This window comes from Hirundo rustica, chromosome 7 (assembly GCF_015227805.2).
Source record: "Hirundo rustica isolate bHirRus1 chromosome 7, bHirRus1.pri.v3, whole genome shotgun sequence".
NCBI classification, from domain to species: Eukaryota; Metazoa; Chordata; class Aves; order Passeriformes; family Hirundinidae; genus Hirundo; species Hirundo rustica.
In genome coordinates, this window is record NC_053456.1 from 36,273,823 (window position 1) to 36,286,567 (window position 12,745).

The 12,745-nt window shown below is 45.5% G+C and overlaps 1 protein-coding gene across 9 annotated transcripts in view; it reads left to right on the forward strand.

Moving 5' to 3' along the window:
- Positions 1–12,745, forward strand: part of AGAP1 (ArfGAP with GTPase domain, ankyrin repeat and PH domain 1) — a 305,411-nt gene that overhangs the window by 189,099 nt on the left and 103,567 nt on the right. For all 9 annotated transcript variants that reach the window (XM_040068863.2, XM_040068857.2, XM_040068859.2 and 6 more), the window contains one exon: positions 5,984–6,152. In XM_040068863.2, coding sequence (XP_039924797.1) covers positions 5,984–6,152 — 169 coding nt within the window. The remainder of the gene's footprint in view (positions 1–5,983; positions 6,153–12,745) is intronic.

Genomic DNA, 12,745 nt, shown 5'->3' on the forward strand with positions numbered 1-12,745 from the left:
GTTTGTCTTTTACAGCAGCTCTCATTACAAAGGCTGAATGAGAAGTGAAGTGCAAGGGGAAGAATTTTCTTTAAATTTTATGCAAATAAGGGATTCATTTACAAAAAGACCAACGCTTTGTTGCTGTTACGTTCCAAGTGTTCCCTGACTTCCTCCCCTGCTCCTGCAACGCTGATGGAGCTGATTAACACCACGGTAAAGATATATACCCTGTGCTTTTTATTACTGAAATTTAACATTCTTGATTCCCAGCGTGAAGCAGACAGATTCATGATGACCTGCCTTTTGTCAGGACGGAGCGCTTGAGGATGCTCAGTGTTTTCCAGAATGCATTCCCGTTCCTCTGTTCTCCTCAGAAAATAACATTCAATGGCTTTCCTTAAGATAAACTGTGTATTATGGAGGCTGAATGGTATTACGGCCGTCTTTATATGCGAGAGGGGGCACAGCTAATTCCCCAGCACCGTCTGATGAATATATTCCGCTGTGGCTTATATCCCCACGGTCCGGCTGTGGCTCAGGCCCTTCCTGGGAAAAGCGGTGAGGGCGAGGAGTTGGGGAGACCTTTTCCTTCGTCGTTGTCGTTGTTTCTTCTTAGGTGTGCCTGTGGCCCCACACGGAAACCAATCAAAGAGCGATTTATGTTCATTAAGGGCTTGTCAAAACTGAAAAATTTTCTAATCAACAGCGATGTGGCGGCGGCCCCTCCATGGCTGGGAGTGTCGCCTCGGCGGCAGCGGCTCCGTGCCTGTTACAACTCTAGGCTAGGAATCTGCTGATGATTACATTAGGCTAAGCTGCGAAGTAAATGAACCATGGCTTATTTAGGTGCAACTAGCTCCAGTGTAGTCCTGCCCCGCAGGGCACTTTATAGCGTTTTATGGCTTTAAAATTAGTGTAGCTTCCCATTTGCTGCAGGGTGCTGCATGTTATGCCTTTGAACTCAATAAGCAAAGGGAAGGGGGCCTTTTGTTTTTTTTCTTCTTCTCCCCCCACCCCTTTTCTTCTTTTTGCAGTTTAGCAATTTTGTTTTGCATCTTTTCCAGACGGCGTTTTGCAATAAAGATGTCTGACTGCCGCAGAGAGGCACAAAAGTCAGGGCTCCATCCAATTTCCCGGGCCGCTCTTGGTTTGGGGGGGAAGAGGATTTGGTTGTTGCTGAGGGTGAACAATAGGTTTTGTGGATCCAATAGGTCAGCTCGCAAAATTGGAATTGTCTTTCAAAAAATATGCTGCACACAGTCTTTAAAATGTCATCCAGAGGTGCAATCATAAACTTCCTTTTCCATAATAATTTTTATTACGCCTCAGATCAGGAAACACTATTTCAACCTCAGTAAGTGGAGCCTTAGGAGTGTTATGTCCGATTGAACAGTGGGGGAGAACTGCCACAGAATTAAGGTGTTTTTTACAGAATCACTGAATGGTTTTGGTTGGAAAGGACCTTGAAGCTCATTTTGTTCCACCTCCCTGCCACGGGCAGGGACACCTTCCACTATCCCAGGTTCCTGCAAGCCCTATCTGACCTGGACTTGGACACTACCAGGGATAGGTTAGACGCTCATCATCTCTCCATGGAAACCAGGCACAGATCTGAGGAGGATTTTTAGCCTAGACCGTAGAACCTAGTTCCAAGTGATGGAAAAAAAGGGATTTTGAGAGATTGGAATAGCTGAAAAGGAAGGAAAAAAGTGGGATATTCATACCCGTGTACCATTATAGCCTTGGAAAGTCACTGTTCTTGAAGAGTCTCTCATTTCTTATGTGGTGCATTGGAAAAGGGTGGCAGTGGGACAGATGGAAGAAACATGGGGGGACCTCTAGGAAGGAGCAGATTTTTTTTTTTTTTACATTTTAGTGTTGTGACACGTGGCTTATCCCAATGTGAGCGGTTTCAATGTGAGCTTGGAAACCCCTTTGCCCAGTGTAAAATTACAACCCTAGTGAGGGGCTTTCTCCCTATCCACCACTCTTGTATTATTTGAAAACCCTCAAACTCCATAATGTTTTTTATATCCATGTTTTTGATAATCTGGGCCATGTCTTTAACTTCAGGATGGCTCTAGAGCACAACCATGCATAGGACAAGGGGGAATGGTTTTAAGCTGAAGGAGAGTGGATTCAGATGAGATATTGGGAAGGAATTGTTCCCTGTGAGGCTGGTGAGGCCCTGGCACAGGGTGCCCAGAGAGGCTGTCCCTGGATCCCTGGAAGTGCCCAAGACCAGCTTGGACATAGGCATCAAGCTGGAGCCACCACATAGCTTGGGTTCAGCCTGGGGCCCTTGGCAGAGTGTCTTCTCCAGCTTTGAGGACCATCAGAAAGCACTGTGATGCACAGCTATACATTTAACAACTGACAGCATTCGAATTACAAAGAGACCTCACCAAAACAGCGGTGTCTCCTTTTGGTAGGCCTGTTTAGAAAACTCAGTCATACCCATTTGCTCAGTTTGCATGTCTGAAAGGCTTCTGCTCTGTTAATTGGTTAAATTAATTTCTGCTGTTGTGAACAGAGAGCTGCTGTATTAAGAGCACAACTAAAGTAATTTTACTTTACATTATTCCGTGTCATGGCGCATCATTCCTTTCTTACTCAAGGCAATTCATTTTGTGAGGCCGTCAAGTAATATTTGGTGTCATCTTCAGTCAATGCAGCTTTTTTTGATTTTCCCCTGATACTTTAGCAGTTTATTTAGTCCTGCAGATAATGGTCAATGGCCTTGAGTAGTCAAATTAACACCTCGGTGGCGCCGTACCGGAGCGGTAACCCGGGGACGAAAAGGGATGAGAATCGACGCGGGGAGCGCGTTTTGGGGGATTATGGATTGATGGATGCGGAGGCAGCGTCGCCCCGCTCTGACTAAGATGGAGCTGCCTGTTAGTGCTGACTGCAGGCCATCACCTGCCCGGTGTCTCTGCAGCTCGGAGCCGGCGCGGAGACCTTGGGGAGCCCTCGGATCCCGGGATCACTGGAACGTTCCGCCGGAACCGGAGACGGCGCCGATTGGATTCAGTCCTGTGATTCCTGTAGGGATCTCTTTGGGACAGCGCAGGCACTAACGGCTGGTGTTCCCCCTGCCCTGGGAGGAGGGGGAGCCGTGTTAAGCCGTGCTGCTGCCAGCGAGCTGCGAGCCCCGGGTCCCCCACCACAAGTCTCGATTGCTAGCAGGTTTCTCTCACTGCACCTCATTTGCATCTGGGACATCAATTAGCATGTTTGTTGAGGCTAATTGAATGAAACTCAATCATAGCTCTTAATTGCTTGACTATGTGAAAAGAAATCACATTAATGCAGCTAATTAAGTGTATGGCAATAGATGCAACATAATTAGGAGCGAAATGTAAAAAACAAGCGACGGCGGAGGTGCGAGCGCAGGGCGTGGGGGATCGGGGCGCCCGCGTCTCCTCTGCGCCACATGTTTGGGGAGGGGTCCCTCTGCTTTGCTGCTGGCTTTAATTTTTTTTTTTTTTTTTTTTCCCCCCCCGCCTTGCTAAATGATGAACACAGACAAGTTGAGAAGAAAAATGCAAATGGATTTGCAATTACTACTTTTTCAAGCTGTTGAGGGGCAGAAGATGGCACGTCTGGGGTGGCCCACTGTTGAGTGGGCTCTAGGGACTTGTTAAGTGCTGTTTAAAAGTACTTGGCTTTGAATTACCCTCACGCCTTGTTAAAGGGTTTTTTTCCCCTTTTTTCTCGGATCAGCATTTTCTACAACTAACATCTCGGGGAGTTATCCCTGTACCATTTGCATATCAAAATCCAGCTTGCTGTCTTCTCTTTAACACAGCATATTCCAGATGACAGCAAGACCCTCATCTGTTCTAATCTGATCAAACCCTCCATTGCGTCTCTGAAGCCCCGGCATCATTTTGTAGTTTGAACTTTGGTTCCCTGAGCGCGGATCTGACGGGGCTGGGAACGAGGTCCTTGCCCTCCCCTCCTCGGGGAGAGCCGCAGATTATCACCGTGCATCCTGCACACGATGAAAGGGCCTTTATTATTTACATTTGATATATGCCCATAAATATTTAAGCTGACATTAATACCTACCCGGCATCTGTTGTTTGGGCGCTTCGCTCTAGCGGCGGCTGCAACGCTTTGGTTTTGTGTTTGCCAACACTCCCTCACTTCCTCAAGTGGTTTTGTGGCTCACCTCAGCCTGGTTTACACCCAGTTAAAGGACCTCTAATAACACCCTGCCACATCTCAAGTTGTGAGATCACACCCACCCTTCGCCTGAGTTGGATCCAAAACTCCCTTCCCCAATTTAAGTTGGTTGTACATGAAATAAAACCGTTAGAAAATAGCACGTGCCGAGGTTTAGTCACTCTGATTAAACCTCACTTCAGAGCCCACAAGCAATAAATGCTCCATTATCTTCTGCATGTTGTATTTTAATTTGTGAAGAAGTGAAACCCGAAAAAGAAGCTCCGCCAAGTTCATAATTTATGGATGAAAGATGTTTGTTTTCCAACACCTAGTAAAGGAATTTTCCTGAGTGAAGTGCCTTTGTTTTTCTCCTGGCAGCAGAGCTCTGTCTCCTCTCCCCACGAGTTGTTCAGACCCTACTTTTCCTGTCAATAATTCCCAGACAGCTTGGGAAAAATAAGCTGCCAATTTGAGGGTTTTATCACTGATTTGTGTTAACTATGAAGTAATTATTGCTGGTCCAGATTTTTGATGGGTTTTGAGCAGAATAAATAATTTGTGTTGTAAAAACTGTCAAAGGCGAAAGAATCTTGAGGGGGGAGCAATCAGCTCCCTGGATTGTGGCAGCAGTGATATGGATTTTGGGTAAATTCAGGAAATTTCTTGTGAAGTGGGAGCTCAGATCTTCTCCCAGCCACCTCAAATTGCTGTTTTTCTCTTGGGGTCCTTAATCCCAGAGTCCTGGAGTGGTTTGGGTTGGAAGGGACATTAAAACTCATGTCATTCCATCCCCTGCCATGTGCAGGGGCACCTGCCTCTATCCCAGGTTGCTCCAAGCCCCAATGTCCAACCTGGCCTTGGACACTGCCAGGGATCCAGGGGCAGCCACAGCTTCTCTGGGCAGCCCAGATATCTTTTTGTGCAATGCTCTTGCCCCTTTTCACCCCTGAGTTTACTCTCCTGTGCCACCCCTCTTGCGTGTCCTCTTTAAGAGAGCATCTCTTTGTTGCTTTTCATGTCCTCATGGTTGTTGCAGTTTCAGTTATTTTTGTCTGGAATGTGAGTGACCATAGCCCTGTGGAGCAGGAGATGAGCACTTCAGTGTCTTGTGTGCTGGCTTTAACATTTGCCATTTCCCCTGGAAATATCTCTGCTGGTGTATCCCAGGATCAATTTGCCCCCTGATAAAAACACCCATGTCTATTTGCTTTCCTGTTTATTTCCCCTTTGTGAGCTTTCCAAGCAGGAATCAGCAAAAGCTTTTTCTGCTTCCAGCTCCCTGTGTTTGCTCTTATCAGATGCAATTTGCCTGATTTTTTTCCCTTTTGATGATGCTTTGTGTAAGTGCAGGAAGTGTCATATTCTAAGGAAACAACGTTGGAATTGCTGAAACCTTTTCCTGCTAGGGCCCTTTTGTAACTTGGGTTACAGAATGGGCCTGCTGACACATTCCAGTCAAATTTGAGGGAGAAAGAAACTCTGGCAGAGAGGAGATGCAAGTAAATGTGCTCAGGAGGGACACCCAGCCTTGTCTTCTTCTTCTCTTTGGGGACCTTTAGCTGGTGAATTCTCACACATGGCTGTGTTGTGAATCACCTCTTACCCAACTGGTAGTTGGAGGATCCATGAGAAAGCTCCAGACTTTTGAGGTTAATTGTGAGAATTGTGGAAGGGATTATCAGGAACATGGAAGGAAGGGGAAAACCATATGGTGGGCACTGGCAGGGGATGTAGGGCTAAAGCCTTGTGAAACCAGGTTTGTTAATCCTGTTGCTTACAGAACTCCCTGTCTGATGTTGGGTTTTGGGGTTTTCTCCTCTCTCTGCAGGATTACATGCAGAACGTTCATGGGAAAGAGATCGACTTGCTGAGAACCACTGTGAAGGTCCCCGGGAAGAGGCCACCCCGAGCCACATCAGCCTGTGCCCCTATCTCCAGCCCCAAAACCAACGGCCTCTCCAAAGACATGAGCAGTTTACACATCTCGCCAAATTCAGGTAAGAGGACACCTTGCTAGGGGAAAAAAAAAAAATGGGAGAAAACCTGCATTTCCAGTGTCTGTAAGGAATTCTCGTGAACAACCAGGATAGAGATGGAGATCTCTAAATAACTGGAAGTGTTCCAGGCCACGCTGGTGGTGCTCAGAGCAACTCGGTATCGTGGAAGGTCTCCCTGCCCATGGTACGGGGTGGAATTAGTTGAACTTTAGGATTCCTTCTGGCCCAAACTGTTCTGGGATTTACAAACCCACTGACGTGGAAGTTTTTAAGCCCTGACTGCTGATCTGTCCCTCAGGCGAGATTCTGAGTTTCTGAGTAGGCTTCAGTGTCTCTTTGTGTATTTGTTACCTTGGACTTGCCAAAACCCTACATAATTTCACAGTAATTAACATATGGGAGGAATTTACCATCTCTTATCTAATACTTCGAAAAAGCAAATGCTGTATGATCTGAAAGGGCTTTTTAAGGCTTCCTGGGGAGATCCACAGCCCTTCTTTCTGCTTTTGGGAAGTTCAGTATTATACATTCTTCTAACAGCAAGATTCATCTTCGGAAAGCGGTTTTAATTCATTGATGGAAGTGGTTTATGAGCTCTAAACAAAGATGTTTATTGTTTGCTGAAGTACTTGTCCATACAGCTAAGTGGATTTTAAAAAATTGCATTAAGGGAAAACATTTGAGACAATTTATCTTGTAAAATGCACAGCTTGTGCAAAACTCATAATGGTCTAGTGGAAGTTCTGTCAGCATGTTTGGGATGACATCCATAAAGTGCCAAGTGCCTTTTGCATTTATGGGTAACGTAGACACCTCCTGCATGTGCCAGCAAAACCATCCCCACGCTCCTGTCCCTGTACAAAACCCACCAGGATGAGCAACCCTGGGATTCCTGGGTATTCAGGAGTCTTCTCTTGGACAGTAATGATCTGTCTCGTGCTTCATAGAATCAGGCTGGTTTGGTTTGGAAGGGACCTTAAAAACCATCTAATTCCAACCCCCAGTCCTTCAAGCCAAGCTGTAATTCCCTGCTTTTTTGAGACATTCCCCTTTATTAGGAGAAAACAGAGAAGTTTGGGGTTTTTTTCCTTCCAACTGTGAATGGTACTGCTGGAGATGGGTCTTTAAAGTGGTGCCACTGGAGCAGACACCCCTGGAGATCTCAGGCTGGGACCTGAGGTGTCTGAGGCCATGATTTCATCCACCTCTTTTTCAGGTTGTGACTTGGCAACGGAAGAGTTCATAAGAGAACGTTATTCGTTAGGTTGTTTTTTTCCAGTTCACTATATAATTTAGATGACTGGGTGTGGGGAGTCTTTGGTTTTCAATATACTTCCTAATTTAGGGAAGCAAAGTGCTGGACCGAGTCAATAAATGGCAGGTGAGACGTTTAAATAAAGATATTTCAGCTTTAAACACATTAGAACACAGTCCAAAATTACTTGATAGCTTCAGAGAAGCGAGTTTCTGGGAACATATTTAGAGATATGTAAGAATTTAAGGTTTATAGCATGGAATTTACACGTTTTGGCATCTACTTGGATTGCTAGGTCGGAGGGAAACTTACCCTGACAGTTTACAGCAGGCAGCTCTCACTGTGTCTGTGTCCTGGCCAGCCTGAGGTTTGATCACGCAGAAAGAAGTCAGAATTATGCCAGAAATTCCAAATGCTGGGCAACATAGATAGTGAATTTCAAACAACACTGTGGGAATAGTTGGAGCTTCTCTCCTCCCTCTTGGCTTCTTCGTCCTCTTGCTTAGAAATACTGAAAGACTTTGCTGTTGTTGATGTCTGGTCAGCATCTGCTGCTTGTTACTGGCTTAAAAGCAAACATAAAAAGGAGCTGCTAATCAGTTAAGGATGATTGAAAAGAAAGAGAAGAAAGGAAAAAAGGGCGCTGTCCCAAGCTGTGCCTGCCGTCTTCATCTGAGCTCTGATGTGGCAGGGACACAGCTCCTGATGGGTGTGGGACCTGTGGGTACTTGGGCTGAGTTCTGCAGTGCCAGGAGGACACCTGGAATATCTGCAGTTGCCTGCCATGCAACACAGAACATCTGCAGGTTATCCCTTGCAGGCTGTGCTGCTGCCTCAGAGCTTCCCCTCACTTGTTAGCGCTGGGAAAAGTGGCTTGAGTCTTGAAAATGGATCATAGGGCTGAACTTGTCACTTGTCTCACTGAGAGGTTTCTGTACATGGACCTGCCATTTGGAGGAGGTTTAGACCGAACAGGAAGAATTAGCATTTGCTGTTTCGATTTTTAGGCCTGTAAATTCATTATATTTTCTCTGCTTCACATTACCACTTCCCCAAAAGTCAAATGCTGCTTGTCTTGGATGATGCCTCCATTTGACACTTAAACACTACTTGTAAGCTGCCCCTTGAGGATGGATTTCACTGCCAACTTTGCCAAGAAATCTATGGATCAAACGCCTATTTGATGGCCTGTAACTGATATTTCAAGTTCATATTTCAGCAAATAGTTTTCTCTGAGTATTATTTCTCATGATTCAACCGCTCTTCTGATCCCACCATGGTCTGTGAGGCAGCACAGCAGCTCAAGATCCTCCTTCTTCTCATCCCCCTCTCTCTCTAAAGCAGTTTTGGACCTCAGTGACTGATCAGACACCTTCAATTTCCTCCCACACGGAGAGGGTCTTTCCCAAGGTGCTTCCCGTAGCAGTGCTGTGGGCAGGATAGAGAGATTGAGGCTGGTCAGGACAATGTTGGGAATTCAGGAAGGACAAGCTCAGTTCTTTGGCACAATCTCAGTTCCAGTCCTTGAGAGCTGGCATTTCAGAGATGTAAAAAATAAAGAGAAAAAAAGAAGACCTTTATGAGAATGCATGAATTAAAAAACCTCTGGATTACTCTTCCCCGCTGCGTTTCCACTGGCACAAGGGCTGGGAAGAATATTTTTCCCTTGACATCAAGTCACAGTCCATTGTCACAGTCATGGTGGGACAGTGAGCAAACTGGAAGTGAAACAGCAGTTGGAAAAATGAATATTTTGTGTGCTCTATCAGAAAGCAGAGAAAGGAGTAAGAAGGTTGGGCTGCTCCTGCTGTTGCAAAGCAAAGCACCTTGCCTGGAAAAAGGTTGACTTTGATTTGAAAACTGGTCTTTTCTTGGATTCTTGGAGGTGCAATTTGGGTGTAAGAACTGGGATTCTGTGTGCCAGCTTCTCCCAGAAAATACAGAGAGATGCAGGGTTGTTTTAGTTGTGTTGTTTTTGTTGTGTAGACTTTGAGTAACAGGTTGTTAGCTGTGGTTTTAAGGATGGTGCTCACACTTGTAAACTAACTTGGTAGGAATCTGTGAGTTGGGGGAAATGGGTGTTTACTCTCTTTAATCTAAAATGATGTCACTTCTGTGGTATTTTCAATCCAAGCTGACAAACGATGCTGAAGGACTGAAATTTAAATTACATTTCCATGGCACTGGTTGATGCAGCTCCATTGGGAGTCCTTCAGAAAAGGGTAATTCTTGGACTTTCTCAGTTTTAGCTTTCTCTAAGAGCTGGGAGCAGGGCCAGAGTCCTGTCTATCCCAGAGGCCAGTCTCTCTGCCCTTCAGGAGCTGACTCAGCCTGACTTTGGAGCCAGGAGTGTGTCCAGGTTTCATTCACTCCTGAACTGGGTTGGATTTGAGCTGCTTGACCTGAAGGTGAACTTACTCCTGAAATCTTTCCCAGGAGTCATTTATTTCTTGCCTCTCCAAACAACCCAAAGCCTGAGCTGTAGCAAGAGCCACTGATGTAGAAAGTTCACATCTAAAAATAGCTTATGGTGTAGAGATAAATTGTTTCCTGATTAACACTTCATTTAAATAATTTGGTGCTATTAAATTTCCTTTAAAATGGTGCCTGTACAGTGTGTGAAGAATCCCAAAATGTGTTAGTTGCAGGGCCATTGTTAAGTGTGCTGAAGATGGTTATCTGCTAACTGCTTGTGACATTTCAGATGCTGCAGGAACGGCAGCTTCACGTTCTCATCACTGTGAGGTTCCTGTCCGTTATTAATTGTGATCATCTATCAAACCCTCAGTGTTTTTTGTGGATCATGTAATAATCTTTTTTAATTGGGGGTCACTGTGAGGATTCAGATGTAATAGTCAGGTTGAGGATGAGTAAAACCGTTTACCGAGCCAAGAGCTTGCTACCGTGGGCAGTTTTTCCAAAGCCCCTGGATCTTGGGTGCTGCTATACAAATAAACGCTGAACCGAGTCCTAAATTCTGGACTCTGCTCTGAATTCCCTGCGTGGGGGTGACTGAGGACTATGGGCTGTGGTTCCCGTTGGCCAGAGGTTGGTTGTTGGGAGTTGGTTGTCACTAATTCTGGAGTCAGGTGAGGGACGTGAGGTGACTTCACGCGGAGCGTTTTCCGCACTTCAACTTCAGCGCGAGTTTTTCGCGTTTGCCACAGATCACAAAAGCGAGTTTGTGACTCGCTTTTGCCGTTAATCACCCAAGTCAATTTTCCATCTGGGCGGCTTTGCTGTTGGGTCAGTGATATACAGCTGCAGCCATGGGAAGGAGAAGTTGGCAGTTTGCTTGTTTCGAAGGAAAAAAGCCCAATTTCAAGTGCATCCGAGATTTCCCTTTCATCCCACTAGAGGGGGATCCCTCAAGGTCATTTTCTCTGGTTCCTTTGGACTAGGATTCTCCCTTTCCATAACTAGAGAAATACAAACTATAGTATACTATAGTAAAATATAGTACCCTATATTCCTTAACAATGGGAGAAAAGGAGCAGGGCACATATTAGCAATAATGAAATAAATATTTGATAAAATAACTGCGTTCGTTAAATATTGAGAAAAATGAGTTTGCTGAGATTTTTCTCTTCAGGGAAAAAGCAAAAAAAAAGGAATAATGAGCTGTCTTGAGGATCCTTTCTCGAGGTGGGCAAATCCTCAATGATGATGAGGTGGATAAAAGGCAGGAATGTGCTGTGGAGCTTCAGGCAGGTGACTGGAGCCCACGTGCCTCTTTCCCTCTGGATGATTTTCATGCCTCAGTGTCCTGGATAAAATCCCAGATCTGCCTTGTCCACCCGATGAAATCCCGGTGTCTTGATGGTCGCATGGCGCAGTACAAACTGGTTGGATGTTCAGACCTTTGCAGGATTGTCTGTGCTTTTCCCCCTGTGATTTTAAGATACTAAAGCCGTCGGGAGGGTTGAAGCTGATTTACAAAATGGGGGAGGGAAAAAAAAAAAAAAAATCACAAATGTGTTTGGAGTACTGAACTGCCGTTGACATCTAAAGTCCCAACCATGCTGTTTTCCTCCACACTCCAGCAATCAGGACATCCAGCAAACCCATAAAAAACCGAACTAATAGCATGAATATTCAGTGACCTAGAATACTAATTATTGTCATGAATATTAATGTGATCGGACTTGCTTTTTCCTCTTCTCTTTCTCTCTGGCTCTGTTTTTTTTTTTTCCCCCCCTCTATTTTTTTTTTTTTTTTTTTAATTTTTTTTTTCCCCACTCAGCCGGCTCTAAAGATGGACCATAATGAGAGCATTTAAGAGAGAGAGCGCTCTCCGCCGTGACAGGGACCGGGGTAATAAGGAGAGCTTGATTAACGTGGTGCACTTGGGGGAGAGATGAGAAGATTCACGTGGGCCTGTTGTGGGGGAGGCAATGAGGCACCGGCGGCTGTGTTGCTGCTCCCTCAGATTAATGAGGCCTAAGAGTGCATTAGGAACAGTGACAAAGGTTTGATCTAATGGGCTCAGTCATTTTTCCTTTGAGTGACAGACGCACAGAAGTAATTGGCTGTGCAGAATGGCAGCTCATTGGCAGTACTTAAGGATACATTATCCCCGTTGTGTGGCCCGCAGAGGCTGTTTATCAAAACTGCTCACACTGCAGACATGCATTCACTTAGCTGCTGTTACAGTGGCAATAGCTATTAAAAAAAAAAAAAAAAGGGAAAAAAAGTCATCTCGCATTCGTATCTATTGTCTCTTTTGCGAAAATAAAGTTTCTTTGTTCTGTTTCCTGAGGAGGCGGTGAATGCCAGCAGTGGTCCCTCCCCACCCCAGGAGGCTCTGGCAGGGTTTGGGAAGGGTTGGAGCTCGGGGAAGCTCGCAAAGTTAGCCCAGTGCATCTCTGCATCCCGATGCAGCGCGCAGGTGGGACCCACCACCCCGTCTCCAATGCCGTTATTAATAATTTCCACAGACAGTCGAAGGGATTAGGAGGCATTTTACATCCTTTGCCTCAGGGCCCTGCACGTGCTCTGCTGTACCTATCTCAGAATGATTTTGATCTCTGCTGTTATTTTTCACGAAGTTAAATCCACGGTTCCTGTCGGGGTTCACAGCCCAATAAGAGCAATACAAAGCAGAGTTTTTGCTAGCAAAACACTCACCTCTGGGTCTTGGAGCTGCAGTCCCTGAACAAGCAGATAACCTCAATCAGGACTTGCCCAGAAAGCCAAGCATATCTTATTTATTACTGTTATTTGTTAAAGCTACAGAAAAATAATAATAATATGCCTGCCAGGAAAGGAAAGCAGGCTTTGATCCCAGCAGAATAAATAGTCGGGGATCTCGAGCAGAAGCCCGCAGTGAAGATCTTGG